The sequence below is a fragment of the Erinaceus europaeus genome, chromosome 4 (assembly GCF_950295315.1).
Source record: "Erinaceus europaeus chromosome 4, mEriEur2.1, whole genome shotgun sequence".
Lineage (NCBI taxonomy): Eukaryota > Metazoa > Chordata > Mammalia > Eulipotyphla > Erinaceidae > Erinaceus > Erinaceus europaeus.
Window position 1 is genome coordinate 14,264,300 of NC_080165.1, and position 25,090 is coordinate 14,289,389.

The 25,090-nt window shown below is 39.8% G+C and overlaps 1 protein-coding gene across 1 annotated transcript in view; it reads right to left on the reverse strand.

Annotated features, from left to right (window-relative positions):
- The window catches only part of SMC1B (structural maintenance of chromosomes 1B), a 69,809-nt gene that overhangs the window by 17,489 nt on the left and 27,230 nt on the right, over positions 1-25,090 (reverse strand). Inside the window, exons 10-18 of the mRNA XM_060188760.1 lie at positions 22,226-22,411; positions 21,049-21,228; positions 18,035-18,181; positions 14,782-14,919; positions 14,242-14,358; positions 12,245-12,351; positions 8,736-8,877; positions 7,248-7,393; positions 5,098-5,251 (exon numbers count right to left, since the gene is read on the reverse strand). Of these exons, the coding sequence (XP_060044743.1) occupies positions 5,098-5,251; positions 7,248-7,393; positions 8,736-8,877; positions 12,245-12,351; positions 14,242-14,358; positions 14,782-14,919; positions 18,035-18,181; positions 21,049-21,228; positions 22,226-22,411 (1,317 nt within the window). The remainder of the gene's footprint in view (positions 1-5,097; positions 5,252-7,247; positions 7,394-8,735; positions 8,878-12,244; positions 12,352-14,241; positions 14,359-14,781; positions 14,920-18,034; positions 18,182-21,048; positions 21,229-22,225; positions 22,412-25,090) is intronic.

Genomic DNA, 25,090 nt, shown 5'->3' on the forward strand with positions numbered 1-25,090 from the left:
GCAGGCACATAACCACTTTAGGGCCAGAACACTGTCTTCTGCCTGGACAACCCTCTCCTTGATGCCTGGATCACCCTGTCCCTCATCTCTACTTTTATATATATATATAAAAATGAAACAATGACAAAAACCATAGGATGAGAGGGGTATAACTCCACACAATCCCCACCATCACAAGTCTGTATCCCATCCCCTCCCCGGATAGCTTTCTTATTCTTTATCCCTCTGGGAGTATGAACCCAGGGTCACTATGGGGTACAGAAGGTGGAAGGTCTGGCTTCTGTAATTGCTTCCCTGATAAACATGGGCATTGCCAGGTCAATCCATACTCCCAGCCTGTCTCTCTCCTTCCCTAGTGGGGTGGGGCCCTGGGGAAGCAGGGCTCCAGGACACATTGGTGGGGTTGTCAGTCCAGGGAAGTCCAGTTGGAATCATGTTAGCATCTGGAACCTGGTGGCTGAAAAAAAGAGTTAACATATAAAGCCAAACAAGTTGTTGACTAATCCATGACCCTAAAGGCTAGAATAGTTCAGAAGAAGAGTTTGGGGGGGGGTCTCCATTTTGTAGATAGTTGTCCTATTTGAGTTATATTCCAAAGGGCCCGTGACTATACTAATTTTTTGTTTTTTTTTTCCTGAGCCTGACATCTGATATGGAGGTGGATCCAAGTTATTGTCTGGGGAGATGTCATGGCTGGAAAAAGGACCAGAAAGCTGAAATCAGGGAAGAGAGTAGCTCCTAAATATGGGGAAAGGTGTATTAATATTGTTGACTATAAACGCCATCGATTTGATGTGATCTGGGGCTCATATTCAGCTTAGGAGCCTATGTGACCTCTTAATCCCTGTAGATCTGAGCTCACATTCTGTGGTCATGAGTAGGAACACTCCACACTGCTCTGGTATCAGGACCCATCTTCCTCAGGTGTAGCAGAGTATATTGTCCAGCCTCCCTTCGGAGGATGGAACATTCTCTGCCGTTGTTGATCCACATTGAGGGCAAGGTCCTATAGGGGCCCAAGAAGGGGTCTATTGTGTTGGCCCTGATTTAGATGACCAGTAACAAGGGAGAGAGGGTTTTATTCGAGGTCTAGACCCATCATGTCTGTTTGGGAATCTCAGGACTCCCCGACTAGGGTCCCAGCTGATGGGGTGGCCTGATAGTGACTAAAGAGTCATTGTTAAAATATACCAGTCTCAGGCTGGGAGTATGGACTGGCCTGGCAATGTCCATGTTCAGCAGGGAAGCAATTACAGAAGCCAGACTTTCCAATTTCTGCACCCCATAATGACCCTGGGTCCAGACTCCCAGAGGGATAAAGAATAGGAAAGCTATCAAGGGAGGGGATGGGATATGTAGTTCTGGTGATGGGAACTGTGTGGAGTTGTACCCCTCTTATCCTATGGTTCTTGTCAGTGTTTCCTTTTTATAAATAAAAATTTATAAATAAGGAGTCAGGCGGTAGCACAGTGGGTTAAGCGCAGGGCGCACTAAGCGCAAGGACTGACTAAGGATCCCGGTTCGAGCCCCTGGTTCCCTACCTGCAGGGGAGTTGCTTCACTGGTGGTGAAGCAGGTCTGCAGGTTTCTATCTTTCTCTCCCCCTCTGTCTTCCCCTCCTCTCTCCATTTCTGTCTGTCCTATCCAACAATGACGACATCAATTACAACAAAAATAAAGTAAAAAACAAGGGCAACAAAAGGGAAAATAAATATTAAAAAATTATAAATAATGCAAGTCTCTTGCCCTTATTCAGCTTTTGCAGTCCTTACTTTAATAAAGACAGCTTTTTAAAAAACATTTTTTGTTATCTTTATTTATTGGATAGAGACAGCTAGAAATTGAAAGGGAAGGGGGAGATGGAGAGGGAGAGACAGAGAGGCCCCTGCAGCCCTACTTCACCACTGATGAAGCTTTCCCCCTGTAGGTGGGGACGAGGAGCTCGAACATGGGTCCTTGTGCACTGTAACGTGCGCTCAACCCGGTGCTCGGCCACCTGGCCCCTCATCTCTACTCAGCTACTTTCTCTTATACCACACATGGCCCCTCCCAGACAGAAAATTCACTCCTATATTCACTCCAGTATTCTTTATTCCACTTTCTTTCTTTTTTTCCACTAGGGTTATCACTGGGTCTCCATGTGTCCATAATGACTCCATCATTCCCTACTGAATATTTCCTGTTTCTGACCCCAGACTTCCAGAGACTTGTTTATTAGAGGTCCTTTGCCTCTATGCTTGCTAAATATATATTAGCTTACTTGTGTGCCAGGTACATTCCTTTGACTGAAAATACCATGAGACCTGTTTTTCAGGGTGTGTTCCTTATTACAAAACCCTGCTCTGGGGGGAGGTCTGGGGTATGTATGTCAGGGACTGTTCGGAACCATAGGCTAGTGGTGTGATGGCCAAGTGCACTCACCCATAACTCTGACACCTGGCTTCTGCCCTGAGTGTCTGGAGACTGTGCATTGGATAACTGGAGTAAACTCGATTTCTTATGGCATCAAAAGAATGTACCTGATGTAATGACATTTGGACAGTGGCAGTTTTAAGCACCCTTACCTATATTCTGATGTTTTTACCCTTAGAAATATATTCTGATCTTTACCTATGTGACGTATAACCACCTATTATTTGTGCCTTGACATTTATTCCTGATTTATGTTTCACCTAGAAAAACATCATTAATCTTCCTTGTTCTTTTTTTTTGATGTAATACGTACTTTATCAATAAGTACTCCTGGAATATTGGGATAGACGGCTCACACCTGACACTGTCCCAGCTCAGGATGTCCTATGTGTGCCTCGTCTGACCTCTTCTGATCAGCTGTATGTTGACTGGAGTAATTCTTTCTCCACCCTGAGACGTGTCTAATCTCAGGGCCCTGGCAACTGGCTAAGGTCCTCTGCCTACAAAGTCACCGTAATTCCTAGTGGCCATTCCACACCCCCTTCGTTTCTCTTTCTTCTTCTTTTTTTCTGCTAGAGAAAAATAAAGAGGTATAGAGAAAAAGGGAGGAAGAGAGAGGGAGAAAGAAGAGGGTGAGAGAGACTGATCTGAACACTGTTCCGCACGCATGAAGTTTATTTCCCTCTGCAGGTGGAGATGGGGATTTGAATTCAAGCCCCCGTATGTGGTAATGTGTGTGCTCTAACAGGTGTGCCACTGCCCAGTACCCCCTCCCCTTTTGCTTTAAGATTTAGCCTGAATCATGACCAAACACAAATGTTATACCTACTATTTTGTTTGTGTGCTTCTCACTAGAATGTGAAGGAAGGGATTTTTTGGTAGTTATATTCATTACTGTATTCTCTGTGCTTAATACAAATGATAACAAATACTTCAATTTCAATATATATCACTCTCTAAACAAAGGAGGGATTGCTAAGTGATGAACAATTATTCAGATGTAGGAATGGTTAATAAAGGATTTGTAAATAAATGAGGACTTATTTAGATGTAGGCTGGCCTTTAGATTGGTCAAACTCAAGACTGATACCTCTGAACACCTGCATGGAAGGGAAAGTCATGCACTTCCTCATAATTGTTGGAAGGCAACTTTAAAACACTGTAATTTCTACCCAATGATTCCTTTTTAGCCCTCTGAAAAGAGATGACTTAAACCTAATGTCTTTTTTCTTCCTATTTTGGGCTTTATAGAATATCTGTGACAACATCTCCACTGCATGGTCAGTATCTAAACTGCTTATGAAATTCTAATCCGACGCTTCGCTCTCTATCTTATCTGCAGAAAGAGTTTTCTAGCGGAAGAAATCTGACCTTGATCTTACCTCAAAACCTGGTGTCCTCCTTAGGACCAGAATAACAAAATGATTCTTCTGTCCAAGAAGAATTATACTATTCCCCAAATCTTTTCTTAGATGGGTTGCTACCTTGGACACTTTACTCTTCAAAAGCATGCTTTAAAAAGCCACTGCAGCAGCTTGGGATGTGGCTTGATGGATAAAGCATTGGACCCTCAAACATGAAGCCCTGAGTTGTGCTAGGGTGATGCTCTGATTTCTCTTTCTCACACACACTCATTCTTATAAATAATAAATCTTAATTTTTTCTAAGTCACTGTAGGGACCAGTGAGGTGCCTCAGTGATAACAGTATATGCCTTGCATGCTTGATATGCTGGGTTTGGTTCTCATTTTCACAAAACCAAGAAAGAGGAAATAAAATTTAGTGGAGAAAGCTTTGCTTTTTCTCAGTCTGTTTCTCTGAGGGTAAAAAAGATAACTGTGACTTGACCTGCACAAAGTAGAAAAAATTATCCTTTTTTTCTTTTTAGATAATGATTCATTATCACTTTAGCTTTAAGGTCTTTTGCTGTTATTATCAGGACTGCACTACTCTGGGCAAGCTTCTTCAGATAAGAGAGAGTAAAACACACACACACACACACACACACACACTCTGGGCAAGCTTTTTCAGATAAGAGAGAGTAAAACACACACCCTCAGCACTGAGAACTCCCCCAGCACTGTAATAACCCCTCATGTGGTGTACTCAGGGCTTGAACCTGGGCCAGACACATGACAAAGCATTTGCCTTCCCAGAAGAGCTACCCCACGGACCCAATAGCTAAAGACCTTCTTAATACCTGCTGGAAACACCATGACATGAAAATGGAAAGGCTTCTAAAGCTACTAAATAGTAGTTTCCTGCTCATAGGGAACATGCTGGAGAATAACTCTGAAGGTTCACTAACTAAAGGAACACTGGAACTGAAGCACCAGCACGGATATTTGGCTGACAATATCCACCTAGGTGCCAGTCATTAAAAAACTGTTTCCTTTTCAGCTGTGTCATTTATTCATTTATTTATTTTTGAAAATAAGCTATATTTTATTTAAATTGGAATCATTTATTGTTTTAATAACAGGGGATGAGAGAGAGAAGAAGAAAAGGAAGGAGGAGGAGAAGAAGAAAGGAAGGAAGAAGAAAGACAGAGAAAGACTGACCAGAGCTTTGGTTGGTCCTGGGAATTGAACCTCAAACTTCTGAACCTCTGTGCTACTTCCTGACTAGAACTTTACATATTTTTTTCCCTAGAACATTACATATTTTTAACTAGTTTTCTAGAATACCTCCACTTCGATGATGTCATCCAATGACCCCAACAAGAGAACTATTTCAATATCTTGAACTTTGCAATCAAGAAGCATGTTATGCTTCTCAAGCCGCTTCTGTTCCAGAGAACTTTGAAGGATTATAACTTCCTTTTGCCATTTTCCTACTTCCCTGTAAATATACAGATATGATAAAGTGATTACATTTTACTCACCATACAAAGTTGTACAAAGGAAGAAAATACATATGCATTATAACCTTATGTTTTAAAATATTTCTAGTCAGGGAAATAACTCAACTGGCAAAACCGAAGACTGCCTCAGAATGCTTAAGGCTGCGGGTTTGATCCCTGGTGTTGAATGTACCAACGTGGTACTCTGTGCTCTTTCTCTTATATGAAACTCTCCCTCTGTCTCATATGAAGTAAATAAAATGACTCTAACCTTTAGGATATTTTTCCTATGAGTACTGTAAGAAAGTTAAGAGACTCCACAGCTGCTGGGGGGGGGGCTGTGAAAAAAGCAGTGCTAGAGCTATCTCTCTCTTTACCTCTCTATCTTCCCCTTCCCCTCAATCTCTCTGTCTCTAGCCAATAAATAAATAAAGTATAAAAATATGTAAAAAAAAAAAAGGCACCAAAGTAAAAACCCTGTGGTGAGGGGTAGACATGCAGCTTCCTGGGCCAGTGGGGGGTGGGAGTGGGTGGGAGGGATGGGTCACAGTTTTTTGGTGGTGGGAATGGTGTTTATGTACACTCCTAGCAAAATGTAGACATATAAATCACCAGTTAATTAATATGAAGGGGGAAAATCAATTGTATGTCTCAAAGTTTTTCAAAACACAAACCGAATCTTTTTAATATATAGGCTGTGTATTTGATATGGGGACTCTCTCAAAAGCCTAGACCAAGTAGATCAGAAGCAACCAATAGCACAGCTATATACAAGATACTGGGTACTGTACAGCAAACCATAACAAAAGGACTTTTCAAAGTTAACCCAATTACCAAATAATGTGATGATAACATTAACTATCGATTGTCTTTTTGAACCCTAAGACAGCAGGAACCTCACATCTCCACTATAGAGCCCCTACTTCCCCCAGTCCTGGAACCCTTGAATAGGGCCCACTTTCCCGTATGCCTCTCCCAATCCGTATCAAATAATATTGCATCCGCCAATCACAACCTAACCAATGCAATGATTGCCACCTCAACATGCTTCACTTCAGACTGTGTCAAGAGACTTCACGTGTGGAATGACAACCCTTCAGCTTCATTACTCGGGTAAGACCTTTCCTTTCATAGTATACTCTAATTTCATCTCAGGTGGTTCACTTTCTAACAAAGTCCCAAAACCTAGATATACACCAGTTTCTGTGAGAGAGAACATATGTTCACACGGATCCATAAACTACTGCAAAATATATACCTGAAAGCAGAAGTACACTAGAGTCTGCAGTGAGTACCCCCCTAACACTTCCTCTCCACTATTCCAAGCTTTGGGTCCATGATTGCTCAACAATTTGTTTGGCTTTGTATGTTAACTCTCTTTTCAGTCACCAGGTTCCAGATGCCATCAGGATGCTGGCCAGGCTTCCCTGGATTGAAGACCCCACCAATGTGTCCTGGAGCTCAGCTTCCCCAGAGACACACCCTACTAGGGAAAGAGAGAGGCAGACTGGGAGTATGGACCGACCAGTCAACGCCCATGTTCAGCGGGGAAGCAATTACAGAAGCCAGACCTTCTACCTTCTGCACCCCACAATGACCCTGGGTCCATGCTCCCAGAGGGATAGAGAATGGGAATGCTATCAGGGGAGGGGGTGGGATATGGATATTGGGTGGTGGGAATTGTGTGGAGTTGTACCCCTCCTACCCTATGGTTTTGTTAATTAATCCTTTCTTTTAAAAAAAAGGAAATTTAAAGAGTACCATGTAATCCATATGTGGTGAGGTCCATGTTTTCATCTGGCAAAAGATTTACTCTAGATAACTAAGCATGTATCTTGCTTTTTCCTTAAAATAGAACACCTAGGGTTGTGATGTAATTCCAAAAAATCTCAAATTTGGGTAGATATTCAAATAGTAAGATTCTCTAATTGACTTCAAATGAATGATGAACATCTTTAAGACTCTGGCTATACTTCTTCAAATTGACAAACTTACTTATCAACAGCCAAAAGCTTCTTCCGTTCCTCTTCAATTTGAACTTGAATTTTCTCAATGTCAGAATTCTGAGCAGCAAACGTGTCCTTAAGTTGTTGCCGCTTTGCCATGAGTTCATCTACCACCTGCAGGCAATTTTCTTCTACCTGAATGATGATTTGCATTGGAAGTATATAATCTTTTATATAAATGAGGTGAGTACATCTTTTTATCAATAACGTCAAATCAGTCATTTGGAGATAAACCTTTATTTTGTGTAGTGTCTAGATCTCTATCATAGAATGTGATCACTCTGATTCTACACTCGGTACGAAGTAGACACCACTTCCTCTCATTCAGTCCCCTGCTTGCTGCCACCTGACTTCTATCCCCATTGTTCTTGCTACTATGACCTACTAACTGGCAATTAAACATACATTTTCTTTTTAAAAATATTTTGTCTTAATGAAAGAGATAGAGATGAAGATAGACAAATACCAGAGCACTGCTCAGCTTTGGCTTCTAATGGTGCTGGGACCATCAGATTAAACGTGGGGCCTCAGAGTCTCACCTCAGAGCCTCAGGCACTGAAGTGTTTTGCATAAGTTTTGTTATTTCCCCATACATAAACATACATTTTCTAGACCTTACCTACTCGGCAATTTTCTTCTTTTTTAAAAATATTTATTTATTTATTCCCTTTTGTTGCCCTTGTTTCATTGTTGTAGTTATTGTTGTTGTTAATTGATGTCGTTGTTGGATAGGACAGAGAGAAACGGAGAGAGGAGGGGAAGACAGAGAGGGGGAGAGAAAAACAGACACCTGCAGACTTGCTTCACCATTTGTGAAGCAACCTCCCTGCAGGAGGGGAGCTGGGGGCTTGAACCAGGATCCTTATGCCGGTCCTTGTGCTTTGCGCCACCTGCGCTTAAACCACTGTGCTACTGCCCAACTCCTATTCAACAATTTTCCTCACCTCCTTTGTTAAAATTCTGGGGCTTCTTGAAACCACTCCTGGCTCTCTTCATAACTTCTGTGGAGTAACTGAAGGAGTAATTCCTTCAACACTCTTTGCTCCACTGTTTCTTACTGCCTACCTACCACTGCCTGGGAGTCTCAATCATTCGCATGTTGTTTCAACTTACTCCTGTAAAACAACCTACGTGTATCCTGGTATCTATGCGCTCTAAAACTGGCTGGAAATTGCTACCAGCAGATGTCACACAGCTTGCATTTTTTTTTTTTCTTTTCTCTTTTTCCTTAACCTACTCCTCCTATCTCTTAGCTGCTCAAGGGAAACTCTTGCATGGCATCCCTCTTGGCTTTCCTTTCCACTTCAACATGCAACAATTCATGAAGTAGTGCTAAATTTACTTAATTTATTTCTCAGACCATTTCCTTACCCCACCCATTCTGTCATTATGAGGCTATTTCAGGAGCTCATCAAGTGTTTTCTTCTGTGAAGGAAATCATTTCAAATGACAGGGCACTTGAGCCACCCTTAGTTACCTTCTTTAGGTTATCAATGTCTTCTCCAATTTTCTGGATAGTTTCTTTCAATATGCTGATCTTACTTAATTTCTTCTTCAGCTGATTGTTACTATATTCAAGTTGAGTATTAAGCAGAGTTTTCTGTTTCTCAAATTCTAATCTAGTATAAAAAAGTCAGACATTACAGTTGATAAAGTCCTTCAATTAAGAGTATTATGAGCATTTTCCAACAATACAAAAAGTGTAAGGAATGCTATAGTGAATACCCACACAGCTCTGACTCAGCTCTACTAGTTTTCAACTCATGGTCAATCTTGTTTCATCTATAACCTCACTCATCACTTCCCACTACTCAATTATTTGAAGCAAATTTCAGACACCATTTAAATGCATCTGTAAATATTTTAGTGCGTGCATTATCTGCAATCATGACAACTGAGAAATTTCCCAAGTCCCACTATTAAAAGCAAAACTGAAAATCAGAATCAGGATCCACATCTTTTTTAAAAAAAAAATTTATTTATTTCCTTTTGTTGCCCTTGTTGCTTTATTGTTGTAGTTATTATTGATGTTATTATTGATGTTGTTGTTGTTGGATAGGACAGAGAGAAATGGAGAGAGGAGGGGAAGACAGGGAGAGAGAGAAAGACAGACACCTGCAGACCTGCTTCACCATTTGTGAAGTGACTCCCCTGCAGGTGGGGAGCCGGAGGCTTGAACCGGGATCCTTACGCCGGTCCTTGTGCTTTGTGTCACGTGCGCTTAACCCACTGTGCTATACCGCCTGACTCCCAGGATCCACATCTTGATATGGCCTTTCTTTCTTTTCCTTCCTTCCTTCCTTCCTTCCTTCCTTCCTTCCTTCCTTCCTTCCTTCCTTCCCCTCCTTCTTTCCTTCCTTTTCTCTTTCTTTTCTTTCTTTTTCACCAGAGCACTGATCAGCTCTGGTTTATGGTGGTGCAGAGGATTGAACCTGGGACTTTGGAGTTTTTTTTATTTCTTTGCAGAGCTGGGATCTTGGGCGTGTGAGATTTCACTGGCCCAGGCCTTTTTTTTTTTCCCTCCCATTCAGACAGATGCAAAGCAAGGGAGACACCACAGTACTGGAGCTCCCTCTAGTGTCACTGTAACTCCCATGTGCTCCTGGGACAGAGAGACAGAGAGACACTTGCAACACTGCTTCACTTCTTGCAAAACATTCTCCCTGCAGGTGGAGACTGGGGGCTCGAACCTGGGTCCTTGTGCACTATAACATGTGTGCTAGACCAGGTGCACCACCACCTGGCCCTTTACATTTCTTTATTGGGGGATTAATGTTTTACATTCAACAGTAAATACAATAGTTTGTACATGCATAACATTTCTCAGTTTTCCACACAAGACAGTCTTTTCAAATGCTATTAATTCACAAATTCTAAATTTCCTGTTACATTTTTATTTAAGATTTACTTACTTATTAACTGGGAGGGGCAAGGAGGGAGGAAGGGAGGGAGAGAGAGGGAGAGAGAGAGAGAGAAAGAGGGGGGGGGAAGGAGAGAGAAGGGGAAAAGAGGAGAATGAGACGTTACCATTCCAGCATATGTAGTGGAAGGAATGGAATTTACAACTTCATGCATGCAAGTCCTGTGTTCAATAAGCCTCTCCGTATCTGATGCACTTTTTAATCAAGAATGGTTGCTAGCAGTCTGGGAGGTGGCACAGTGGATAAAGTGTGGAACACTCAAGCATGAGGTCCTGAGTTTGATCCCTGACAGTGCATGTCCCAGAATGATGTCTGGTTCTCTTTCTCTCTCATAAACAAATAAAAAAAGAATGGATTCTGAATTTTGCCAAGTGTCCTTTTTATCATCTAAAGAATCCACCATATAATTCATATCTTTTGATCACAAATATGCACACAATCGTAATTCCTAATGCTAAAACATCCTTATAGTTCCCACATCACGTCCATTACTTTTTTGTTGTGATTGTACTGCTAATTTTCATTTAATCGTATTTTGTGATTTGTAGATGGGACTGATTTACAGTTTTCTACTATCTGTGTGCTTTTTGTATGTTGATTTCAGTATTATGTTCACTTATTTAAAATTTGAAATTTTTACTTTACATTATGATTAAGTACTGAGCATTGACATTACCTATATCTCTAAAGGTTTCTGGGATAATAATTCAACGTGAAATCCTATGTGCCTGGTAAATGGGAGTAGGTATAAAGCATTTTTCTTTTCTTTTCCTATGATATTACCATAGGCTTCTTGATTTTATATCTCGTTTGAGGTAATTTTGATAATGTAATCTTTTTTGAGAATTATTAACCTTTTTCACATGTATGGATACTTCAGAGATTAAGAAAACTAGTGTCTTATTACCTTTTCAGAAATCACTGTGCATAGTGTATGTCCCCATTCTCTTATGCTCCATAATTATGTTCTCTCTCTAAAACAATTACGAGGTGACTCAGTGGTTAAAGTGCTTGCTTCCATGTTTGAGACCCTGAATTCAATCCCTGCAGCCCCATGGAAGCACCCAGGACAGAGACAGGTGAAATCTGAAGGATGGTGGACTAGTACTCTGGTGTCTCTCCCTCTCTCATAAAAATAGAATTTTTCAAATCTTTTTACTTACCATTGAATAGAGACAGAAATTGAGAGGGGTGGGGGAGATAGGGAGGGAGACAGAGAGGCACCTGCAGCCCTGCGTCACCAACTGTAAAGCTCCCCCTGCAGGTTGGAAAGCTCAAGACCCTGGTCCCTGAGCACTGTGTGTGTGTGTGTGTGTGTGTGCTTAACCCGGCACACCACCATCTTGCCCCATAAAAATATAAATATTGAGTTGGGGAGGTACCTGAATGGTAGAGCACTTTGTGAGGCCCTGGATAATTTCCAAACCCTACACTAAATTATGAAGTAAAATAATGAGATGTCTTTATAAGAATAAGGGGCTGGTATAGCATACACTTCACCATCTCTGGTGCCCTGGGTTCAAGCTGCAGAAGGACCGTGAACAGTAAGTATCAGGGGAGAACCACGAATGGTGGTGTGGTGCTGTGCTATTGCTGCCCTCACTGTATCTCCCTTTCTCTACTTTTTTTCTTTTAAATAGAAAATAAACACGTTTAATGTGGGAGGCTACTCAGCAGTTATCATTCATACATGTGGACTTGAGTTCATTCCCAGCACCACATTAAAAAAGTAAAGCATGAGTATTTGCCAGATTTTTCTTGACCTAAGATTAAAAGCTACCTATGCTGTGAGCTGAGTGGTAGCAAACCCAGTAGAGTACACATGCTACAATGTGCAAGGACCCTGGTTTAAGCCTCTGGTCCCCCACCTGTAGGGAGGAAGCTTCACAAGCAGTAAAGCAATGCTATAGGTCTCTCTCTCTTTCTGTCTCTCCTTCCCTCTCAATTTTTCTGTGTCTATCGAATACATAAAAATGCTTTTTAAATTACCTCACACACAATACCTTCAAATTATGAATACCAGCTATACTTGTATATATGTTTGTACATTTTTAAATAAATATACCTTTTTTGATCAATTTCTTGTTGCTGTTTCACATGTTTTTTCTCAAATTCACGAATATTTTCCACACCGATTTCTTCACAGAAGTGTTGGAAAATCTCATCCTCAACCTTTTCAAGCATTTCATAAACAGTTAGTTTGCTATTTAAAGAAATTATGTAGCATTTCATAAACAATTAGTTTAATATTTAAAGAAATTATGTAGCATTTCAAAAACAATTAGTTTGCTATCTAAAGAAATTATGTAGACAGTGCTAAAATCTAAAGTTTTTCTTACCAAAAATATCTAGATTAGACCAAAACTTAATGCCTACAAGCATTATAATACTCTGAAGAGTCAAGGTCCCCCCCCTTTTCATTTCTCTTGTTCTTAAAACAAAGTAAGAATACTCATAACTGGTCTTATGAAGTATTCAGACTTTATGAATCTTAATATAAAGTGTAAGTATTCCATGTACACTAGCCACATAGAAATATATCATTCTACATAATCAGATAAAACGTTCCTTATTTATGCAATATGGTCCATAATATTTGTACTATAAAACCAAGATAACTAGAACAAATTGATAGAACTAAGACTCAAAAAGTTTAGACAATCTGGGAAAAACCAAATATAACAAGATAAATTCTAACCTCTATTTTAAGCATTCTGCTATGTACAGCTATCAGATAAGAAGTCACTTTTTTCTAATAGGACTCACTAAAAACCTTTTTATGGGAGTTGGGCGGTAGTGCAGCAGATTAAGCGTAGATGGCACAAAAGACCGGCTTAAGGATCCCAGTTCGAGCCCCCGGCTCCACACCTTCAGGGGAGTCACTTTACAGGTGGTGAAGCAGGTCTGCAGGTGTCTATCTTTCTCTCCCTGTCTCTGTTTTCCCCTCCTCTCTCCATTTCTCTCTGTCCTATCCAACAAAGATGACATCAACAACAACAATGATAACTACAACAACAACAACAACAACAAAAAAAAAACAAGGGCAACAAAAGGTAAAATAAATATAAAAAAATAAAAAACCCTTTTTATTTTAGCTGAATATAAGTTCAACATGAATTTGATACAGCTGACACAACAGTAATCAGCAGATACCCCAAAGCATGGAGAGCTATAGGTATATGTAGAGAGTGTTACTGTTTTCAGTACTGGCCAGACAGTGTTTTGACATTATTGTCAGTTCTGGAGCACTAACTTACAGAGCACCAAGAGGATAGTTACTGGACTTGCTTGAAATTTAAGGTAAAATGTTAACAAGGAAACTAGAAGGGGGGAAAAAAAGGGCATTCAAACTGAAAAACAGATAAGTAAGAATATTTAAGATAATTTTTGTTATAAATCATGTGATAAAAAGCACTTATCACAATGAGTGGAAATTGTTGAGTGAAGCTATCACAGCTTTCTATGGCTCTAAAGATTAGACTTAAGTAGCAGTGAAATGAACTAAACCATAAAGTTCTTGCCACTATAAGCGAAGACTAAATCTTTGTTGCCTTAGAGTCAAACACTGTGCTTGGCATAGAATACATGTTCAAGATGTCATTACTGAATGAATACATAGCCTTAAAAGATAACCTCACTGGGGCAGGGGAGACAGCATAGAGGATATTCAAAAACTAATGTCTGAGGTGCCAAGGACCCAGGTTCAATCCTAGATACCACAATTCAGAGCTAAGTAGTGCTCTGATAAAAATACATACATACATAAATAACCTAAGCACCAAAGCTATTTCTTTCCTGGTGTCAAGGGCAGTGGAGAAAAAGAAATAAAGAAGCTGTATTTTGAGAACAGATGAGAAGAGTGTGTATGGCAGAAGAAAGTACTTATGCATCAGTCATTGTCTTTTGACATGGGCTGTAGTGGTTCTCAAGAGACACAAGGAAATCCACTGTTAGGCAAACCAATAAAGTTTAACTTGGTTTTAGCACACACTCAAAAGGTATGAAATCTGGTATCTGGCCTCTATTTGATATGCTGTTAGTAGTAAGTATAACATTCATGACCTTATTTATCCTTTCCTGAAGTGCTTTGATTCTTTGTTGTCGTTCTTTGATTCCTTCACTCAGCATAAGACACTGTGACTCAGTATTTAATTGTTCACTTTGTAGCTGAGATTGTTCCTATTTACAAGAGAAAAAACATTCTTTTAATATGGCAACTTTAGCATCCTATAGTAAAGATGAAATAAGCATTCTTTGGAATAAAAAGAAAATACATGAGGTAAGGTTAAATTCAGACACAAATTCAGTGACAAGACTAACAGGCACAAAAAGAAGGTACAGCACAACAACAACAACAATTATCACTTATTTTTTACCCAAGCACTTCTCAGCTCTAGCTTATGGAAGTGCCGGTAATTGATTTTAGGGTTTCGGAGCCTCAGGCATGAAAGTCTCTTACATAACTGTTATGCTATCTCCCAGCCCCCCAATAGAAATTTTAATCATGAGGTCAAGTATCAAAGGTACATAGTGCTACATAAATGGAATTTCTGAAATTCTATGTCTTTAATTTATATGAAATTTTATGTAAGTCTATATTACCCGATAAAAAGCAGCAAGGTGCTTCTTTTTAATAATCTCTAGTTCATTTTGTGAGTATTTGAGTCGTGTGTGAGTTCCTTGTACTAGAGCCTGTATTTGTTTCAACTCTGTTTCTTTGCGGAGTGCTATCATTAAATCCTATAAAGGAAGAGAAAAAGAGAAAATTTTACAAAAGCACTTTTACTTTTCAAAGTGCTTTCATATCATAATCCACCAACACCTTCCACCTTCCCTTCTGATGAAAGACCTTGCAAATAAGCACAGTAAAAATCTGGAATAACTTCAATGCCATGGCAAATAGCTAACACATTCCCTAACAAAAAGTGAGGAACAGAGACTGCATCCTACTCAAGACAAAGAAACTAAAAATTCTGATACGTGTTGCTTTGCTTTGAGTCTTTGCTTGCCTTATCCACTCCCTTCACTCAGCCGAGCGCTGAATCCTCTTAACACCTAGTATATATTTTGTGTTTGTAATCCTGTTTTGAAAATTTATAATCATAATGCGTATGCTTTCATGACTATTTTTCTCATTCAGTTACTTCCAAAAATCAACTGAAAAAAACCTTAAGAGTGGTCCAGGAGGTGGTATGGTACAGTGGATATAGCATTAAACTCTCAAGTGTGAGGTCCTGAGTTCAATCCCTGGCAACACATGTACCAGAGTGACGTCTGGGTCTCTGTCTCTCTTTCCTTCTCTCTCGAACCTTCATGAATAAGTAAGTTAAAAAAATATATATATATATTAAATGAATTTTCTTAAATGAATTTGTTTTGGGGGTGCGACAAACTGAGCCAAGAGCCTCACCCATGCAGTTATGCTACAGCACAGATTTAAATCCAAACAATAAATTTATTCTCTTAATGACCATATACTATTTCAGTGTGACTGTGCCAAAATTATTCAGCTATTATTTTATTTTAATGATAAGCACTCACTGTTTCCAGGTTTTGCCACCACAAACAATGCTCCACAATATACTTGTATGTGTAAGTATAGTGCTTTTTTCTATCCATGTAAGAGATTCTCCAGGGTGAGTTCAATGGTTTAAAGGTATTTATGCTCTTATGCCAGTGGCTGGTACTGATTGCTTTCCCAAGGCTATGATGTATGCGTACGTGTTTCCTTTTTGCTGTCAGCAGAGCTGGAGGTTTGCATGTGCATGAGGTCACCGCTCCTGGGCTGCTTTTTCATCCAGACAGGCAACAAGAGATGGGGTGACAGCACTCCCTTACTTCCATGTAGTGCTGGGCTTTGAACATGGTGTGCACTTGGCAAAGCACGTGCTCTACTCAGTGAGCTCTCTCTCCAGCCCTGAATGTGCACTTCATTTGTTTGTTTTATTTTATTTTATTTTTACAAGAGCAGTGCTCAGCTCTGGCTTGTGGTGGTATTGGGGACTGAACCTTTGGTTCAACTGACCTTTGGTGCCTCAGGCATGTTAGGCTTTTTGCATGACTATTATGTTCCCTCCCCACTCCTTTGTTTTCTTGTCTTTAGCAGCACATACATCCTTTTCCTTCCAGGTCCTACTGATGGGCATGAAGTGACTAATTTCACTTGTATTTCCCTGAGCACGTCTCAAATCAACCATTTTTTTCATGTTACTAACTACATGGGATTTCTTTCTGTGACATGCCCAATCCTACCCTTTGTCCACATACTTAACTTTGAACTAGAGCCCTGCTCAGCTTTAGTTTATGGTGATGCTGGGAACTGAACAGGGAAACTTGAGTCTCAGGCATGAAAGTCTTGCCATACCACTATGCTGCTTCTCCAAACCTTTGGATTTGTTTAATCATTAAATATTATTCATGTCAATCTGTCCAAAGCTCTTTGATAGTATAGGACCTACAGTCTTCATTTTAAACTTTAAAAAATGTGTACATAATTTTACCTTCATTTAAAAATCTTTACATTCAAATGTTTAGTATATTTGGAATTTTCATCAGATGATGTGCAAAATTAATTTTTCTAGCTGTGCTATGACCATTTACTGTATAAGCCTTTTCCTACCAAAGTAAGACATTATCACTGTTCCACCATATGTATGTGTCATTTTGTCTACTCATTTGTTGGTGGGTTGCTTCCACTTTTTGGTTGTTCTGAGTAATGCTGCTATGAACATGGGTGTACAAATATGCCTTTGAGACCTGTTTTCAACTCCTTGGGGGTGTATACTCAGAAGTGAAATTGACAATCAGGCAGCTGGGTGGTGGTGCAACTGGTTGAATGCATGTATTACAATGCTCAAGGACCCAGGTTCGAGCCCCCGGTCACTACCTGCAGGGGAAAAGCTTTGCAAGTGGTGAAGCAGTGCTGCAGGTGTCTCTCTGTCTCTCTCCCTCTCTATCACCCCTTCCCTCTTGATTTCTGGCTGTCTCTATTCAATAAATAAATAAGAAGAAGAAGAAGAGGAGGAGGAGGAGGAGAAGGGGGAGGAGGAAGAAGAAATTGACAATCAAATACACTACATGTGCTTAACCTGGTGTGCCACTGCCTGGGCCCCGACAGAGCAAACGTTAATTCTTTTGAATTTGTTGAGTAGTCACTATACTGTTTTCTATCCGTATCTGCAGCATCATCTTACATTCCTGGGACTTTTTTCCCCCAACAGATCATTAACAGTGATTTTAAAAAATGCATGGGGCCAGGAATGTAGCTGGGTGGTGTAACACATATGTATGAGGGAGTAGGGCGGTAGTGCAGCAGGTTAAGCACACATGGCACAAAGTGCAAGGACCGACATAAGGATCCCAGTTGGAGCCCCTGGCTCCCCACCTGCAGGGGAGTCACTTCACAGGCAGTGAAGCAGGTCTGCAGGTGTCTTTCTCTCCCCCTCTCTGTCTTCCCCTCCTCTCTCCATTTCTCTCAGTCCTATTCAATAACTAAGACATCAGTAACAACAACAATAACTACAACAACAATGAAAAACAAGGGCAACAAAAGGGAAAATAAAAATAAAAAAAATTTTAAAAAGCACATATGTATGAGACTTTGGGTTAAATCTCAAACACTTCCTCCCAAACATGGTTTTATTTTTTCAGACAAAAGTAGTCCAAGGTGGTACAGTTCCTCATCAATGGCAGCTAGCTCTCACTTCACTTTCTTAGCACAGTGGTTTCCATGAATCAATTTTATATTATTTGAAATTTTTTAACTCTAGACATGGCATTTCTGTTACCAAAAAAACTAGCTGAAAAGCATCATCACTCCACATAGTATCCTGTGACCTTTATGACATGAATTTACCTTTAATTCTTGGATTAGCTGGCTTCTTCTGTCCCTTAAATTTTTCAATTCTTTCTCATCCCAGCATCGAGCTTTGTATTTTAAATCACTTGATCCTCCAGAGATCACTCCAGATTTTAAAAACAATGTTCCATCAAGAGCTACTGTCTGAAAAATTAAATGTTTTATCTCAGAGAAATGTACATCAAGATAAAAATAAGAACATAACATAGCAATTGTATGACTAATAATTTGTAGATGTGGAAAACACTTGATACATTTTGCTAACCCGCCCAGATTATTTGTTAATGAAGGAAGGGCTAGTCTTTAAATTCTTCAAGAATCAAACTTGTAAGTGTTCAAATATCAATGTAGCAGTTCATAAGAAAAATAAGGAACAATTAACAGCTCGTTTATTACTGGCTTACATTAAGTACACAGAAATTAGTGACAGTGAGGTCAGAAGATGTTGCAGGGGTTAGAGAGCATCTTCATCAAGATGGAAGCCTGAGTTTGATCCCCAGCACCAATGGGAGCATTGTGGACAGCACACCGAGGGAACTCACAAATAATGAAGCATTTCTCTGTGTGTGTGTGTGTGTGTGTGTGTGTGTGTGTGTGTGTGTCCCTCCACACGGCCTCCTCCCATCTAAAAAGGGTAGAATAAAAATTGAGCTGGGGAAAGTGGCTCAGTGGTAAAACACATGTGCAGGCTTAGTTTATTCTCTAGTGCCATATTAAATGTATAAAAAATAGAAATTAGGGGACAGGTGGTGGGGCACTCAGTTGAGTGCACATACTACAATGCACAAGGACCTAGGTTCAACCCCCAGTCCCCTCCCCATGTGTGTGCGTGTGGGGAAGCTCACAAGTGTTGAAGTAGGGCTGCAGTGTCTCTCTCGATCCTTTACTCCCCTTCCCCCTCAACTCCTCTACCCAACAAATAAAAAGAAATCACTGACAGTGATTACTAAGACAGTTTTTGCATTTTTATAATTAGATTAAAATATTAAAATGTATGAGAACTTGATAATGTTAGATGAGTCAGTAAACTTAGCATTAGAAGTATCTTTTTAAAATTTATTCATTTACTCATTTTGGATAGAGACAGAGAGAAATTGTGAGAGAAGGGAGAGGGAGAGAGAAAGATGACACCTGCAGCACTGCTTCACCATTCATGAAGTTTCCTCTCTGCAAGTAGGGACTGGAGGCTTGAGCCCAGATCCTTCCACATGGTAACATGTGCCATTTACCAGGTGTGCCACCACCATGCCTCCAGCACTAGAAATTTCTATCTTTCACTAGAATAGCCTGGTTTTTTTTTTGCACTGTGCAATTATGGACATTCTAAATCAAATATGTTAATTGAACAACAAATAAAAATAAACACTTTTTGTGGTCCAGGAGGTGGTGCAGTGGATAAAGCACTAGACTCTCAAGCATGAGGTCCCGAGTTCAATCCCCAGTAGCACATGTACCAGAGTGATGTCTGGTTCTTTCTCTCTCTCCTATCTTTCTCATGAATAAATAAACAGAATCTTTAAAAACTGAATAAATACTTTTTGAGAGCTACTTAGTAGGTACTGTAATAGCATAGTGCATGTTATTACTTAATTTAATCCTTACACTCTATAAAAGGCTTTTAGGTAAGAAAACTAAAATTAGAGGTTTAAAAAACCTGTCTCAAGTAATATAATTGATTACTAGGTAGCATTACTGATCTGATTGCATAGCTTATGCCATGTTGCACTGTATCACAAATGCACGTTATCAAACTACATTGGGTAACTGGAACAAGTGAACATTGCTTAAGCAAATATAAACTGGTAGACTGAGACTACAAACATTTTAAAAGTAAAACTTATATCCTGAGAGATTAGTATTTGGTAACCTCATTTCAATTGTGCTCTTTTTATTTTATTTTTTTACTATTGGATAGAGACAGAGAGAATTTGAGAGGGGAGGGGGAGATAGAGAGGGAGAGAGACAGAGAGACACCTTCACCACTCATGAGGCTTTCCTCCTGTAAGTGGGGTCCCAGGGGCTTGAATCCAGGCCCTTATACACTGTAATGTGAGCACTTAAACAGGCTCCCAATTCTGCTCTTTGTAACTTCAAGTATGTCAAACCTTGAATTTATAAGAGGGCCAGTTAGTACTGGGTTGTCAGAAAACTCATAATGTATTTTTTCTGTCTCCCTATCCAAAAAGGCATCATGACTTTTCTGAAAACCAAGTATTTTTCATTAATCTATTGAAGAATTAACCTGGGGGCTGGGCGGTGGCACACTTGGTTGAGCAAACATGTTACAATGCACAAGGACTCAGGTTTGAGCCCCTGGGCCCCACCTGCAGGGGGAAAGTGTCACAAGTGGTGAAGCAGTGTTGCAGGTATCTATCTCTCTGTTTCTATCCCTATCACCCCCTTCCTCCTCAATTTCTGGCTGTCTCTATCCAATAAATAAATAGAGATAATAAAAATTATAAATAAATTCTGAAAAAGAATTATCCTGGGGTACAAAGTATGCATCTAAAAATCTTTGCTGGTATTCAGAAACATATATATATATATTTCAAGATTCAGCAAGGATATTTATCCCACATAAAATTTAAAAAATTAATGACTTTCAGCTATTATTACATTAAATCTAACTTAAAAATATAAATTCTAATAGTGGGAAATGCTAAAATAGTCACTCATTTGTATTCTTAGCTGAAAAAAAATCTATCAAAGCCAGAGCATCTGACTTCCATGCCTAGGGTTCCTGGTTCAGTCCCCAGCATCATGTATATTGAAGTGGTGCTTTAGCTCTGTCTCTCAACCTCTCTCTCTCTTCTCTTTGCCTCATGTGAAATTATGAATCTTAAAAACAAGCAAACAAACAAAAAACTACCAACACCCAAACCTGGGCTCTGTGCTGTTTCTACTTATAAAGTGAGCATGTGACAGTCTGTAGCACTGCCCGTGCTTGTACTCTCTGTCGGCCTTGCAAACACAGCTTCAGTTCACCCGAGAGTGTGGTCTAAGTCTCTTACTTTCCTCCTTTCGGGTCCATTGAATGCGACATGCCTTGCTTCTTCCACAGTCTCACAAACAAGGCCATTTCCACACACAAACTGAATTACTTTCTTCAGCTGAGGGAACTGAGTCTTTATGACATCAATCATCATTTTACAGCCTTTAATCTCCCTCAATCTTTCATTGATTGGCTTGATCTAGAAGGTTTACAAATGTATGTTAGATACAGTAAAATAAAAACCCAATGCTCAATACATTTTCTCACAAAACACACACATATAAACGTGACAGTACAAATTGATAGCATGCACTTACAACCAATAAAAACTTGACAAGAACTTTATGAATTACATGCCACTAGTGGCTCATGTACTAATATTTTAAAAGTCTATTTATTATTTATGGGAGAAATGGTGGGGGGGTGGAGAAAGAGCACATACAGTGCCAAGGACCGAACTTGGGACTAAATGCTTGAGAGTATAACACTTTATCCATGGAGCCACCTTCCAGGTCAGAGGTTCATGTAAGATTAAAAACACACATACAACTTCACCAAACCCCAGAAGATACCATTTTCAGGTTCGATTCTGTCAGTGACTAGTTGGAGCTAAGCAACTCATGACAAGTTCTCTATACTCTCAAAATCATAAAATCTACCGGGAGTCAACACTCATATAGACACATGGCAAAAAAGAGTGGCACATTACGTAATTCAAAATATCATTTTGGGGGGGGCAGACAGTGGCGTACCTGGTTAAGTGCACACATTAAGTGCATGCAAGGATCTGGGTTCAAGGCCCTGGTCCCCACCTGCAGGGGGAAAGCTTCACAAGTGGTGAAGCAGGTCAGCAGGTGTCTCTTTGTCTCTCTCCCACACTATTCCCCCCTCTCACAATTTCTCCGTCTCTATTCAAAATAAAGATTTAAAAATTTAAAATATATATCATTCTAGGGTTAAGTGATCAGGAAAGCCTTCAGACCTTCTCTGACATGATTTTTAAGTTGGACCTATAAATAGATAAAAACAGTTCAATGTATTACTGAAAAGGAGCAAGTATGATGTTATTTTTGTAAAAGAAAAACAATCTCTTCCTAGTTCTTCTTTCTCCTGGCCTCCATTTTTTAGGCACTAAAGGTATACTTTAAAGGCAAGTGACTAGCATAGCTAAATACTAAACATTACAAATGTCTTACATCAAGGTAATCCAGAGCCAGAAATGTTTCAGGTTCAGCTCTTTCTTCCTTCAGAAGTCGAATGCAATCTCTTGCTACCTTTTCAGAAGATACAACAATGGCAACCATGTACCGGCCAAAAAGTTTAGTAACAGCCAGCTGGTATTTCTTATGGATCGGATGACACAGGTCAAGCAGCCGTCCAAACTTGGCATGGTTCAAAAAAGGAGAGAAAAGAAAATACATTAGTACGGAAGACAGAATTCATTCCATTCTTCTTCTTTTTTTTTTTTTTTTTAATTTGAGATGTCTTTTTAATTTAATTTTATTTATTTATTCCCTTTTGTTGCCCTTGTTGTTTTATTGCTGTAGTTATTGTTGTTGTTGTCGTTGTTGGATAGGACAGAGAGAAATGGAGACAGGACGGGACGACAGAGAGGGGGAGAGAAAGACAGACACCTGAAGACCTGCTTCACCGTTTGTGAAGCGATTCCCCTGCAGGCAGGGAGCCAGGGACTTGAACCAGAATCCTTATGCCGGTCCTTGCACTTTGTGCCACATGCACTTAATCCGCTGCGCTACCACCCGACTCCCAATTCATTCCATTCTAATTGTAACAAAGAAGCGACATCAAAACCTATTTTTTTTAAAAAAAATTATAAACACAACCTAACAAAGCACATTCAAATGTCTCTCACTTTAATTATATGTTGTCCACCTAAGTGTATCACACTTCATCTAGTAAGAGTAATGAGGGGACCAGATAGGTGGCTCAGTAGTAGAGTGCCCACCTTGTATGAACTGAGGCCTTAGGTTAAATCCTTGGTACCATATGAGAGTGAGAAACAAAATGAGTAGAAACCTGTGGGTGCTAGATCATATTTGCTCTCACACAAATATAGATACACAGACTAGTCCTATCAAGATATTTCTATAAAGTTACAGTAATGTTACCTACCCATTCTTTTTATTAAATAGAACATATGAATACCTACTACAGGCAAGTACTGAGCTTAAATAGGGTAAATGTCGGGCAGGGGTAGATAGCATAATGGTTATACAAAGAGACTTTCATGCCTGAGGCTCTGAAGTCCCAAGTTCAATCCCCTGCACCACCATCAGCCAGAACTGAACAATGCTCTGGTTAAAAAACTGAATAAAAAATAAGTATATATGCATTTAAAAAAAAAAAACAAAGTAAATGTCACTAAACAGAATAGATCTCACAGAGCTTTAAGTGTAATAGGGAAGAAAGCCTGAAATAATCAACAGGCACACGCAGGGGACAGAGTAGATTCTCTGAGTATATAACGTGACCAGGCTGCCCACAAACAACTGTTATTCTTGCTGAGCTCTGAAGCACGGTGGTAGGGTTCTGGAGCTTGCTAATGTGCATGCCCTACCTGGTGAGCTATCTCCCAGCCCCTGGTGGTTGGGGACATTACGCTAGCACATGCAATGCTAGGAACGGAACTCAGACCTTAAGCTTGTTAAGTTCAGTACTTTATCCACCCCACTAGACCACCTGAGCTTGTAAAAATTATTATTAATATATCAAAGTTTATCCATCTTGGGACCAATACCATTTTAGGGAGAGGACTTTAAATTGAGCTCTAATTTTAGCAGGTAGGTTTGATCAGGTGGGTAAGCAGTAGCTATGCCTTGTATGCATGAAACTCTGGTTTTGTTCCCCAGAACCACACAAACAAGCAAAAATAAACTTAAGGCGCCTCAGAATTTTTACTTCTGTGGCCCGGGAGGTGGCGCAGTGGATAAGGCATCGGACTCTAGAGCATGTGGTCCTGAGTTCGATCCCTGGCAGCACATGTACCAGAGTGACCTGGATTCAAGGCCCCAGAACCATATGGAAGAACCACTCAGCACAAGCAAAGCTTTTTACCAGCCGCAGGGCAGTGCTATGGTGTCTACTTCTCTCTTGTTTTGTTTCTCTGTTTTTCTCAGTTGAAAAATAAAGTAAAAGAAGCCTGCCCAGAGCAGTGACTGCGCCTCAGAATTTTTACTTCTGTGGTCCGGGAGGTGGCGCAGTGGATAAAGCATCGGACTCTCAAGCATGAGGTCCTGAGTTCGATCCCCGGCAGCACATGTACCAGAGTGATGTCTGGTTCTTTCTCTCTCCTCCTCCTTTCTCATTAATAAATAAAATATTTAAAAAAAAAAACTTAAAAAAAAAGAAGTTCAAGGTACACTCTTTCCCTCCTCTCTCCATTTCTCTCTGTCCTTCCTAACAATGACATCAATAACAACAATAAAAAAACAAGGGCAACAAAAGGAAAAATAAGTAAATAAATATTTAAAAAAAAAACACAGGATAAGAGGGTATACAGTATACTCCACACAATTCCCACCACCATCCCCTCCCCTGATAGCTCTCTATGGTTTACAAGATTCTCAGATTAGAGTATAGTTAACACCACACCCACCACCAAAGTTCTATGCCCTCACCTCCCCAACCATAACCACCATAACCACCACAGTTCTCATCAAGATTTAGAGACAATTTGTTTGCTTCTATTTTTTTAGTTTGCATTTCTGTTAATAAAATGCACTAGCAACCCTGGATGCAGTCATATAAAGAAAGTAAAAATCCATTGGTATGTCCATGATATCTACTAAAAGATACTTAAATATTTTAATACTACAAAAAACATGAAGTTTAAAGCTGTGAGTCTTGAGACTCCAACTTCTCCATGGCACCCAGGGACTTTGGGAATACTGACCACAGCTTGGATTTTCTGGGTAATGAGTTCATGGACTATTTCTCCCAAATAACTACTTATCTATAGTATACTTACATAGTATACTACTTATCTACAGTATACTTACATAGTATACTACTTATCTATAGATACTACTGGCAGCTATTTG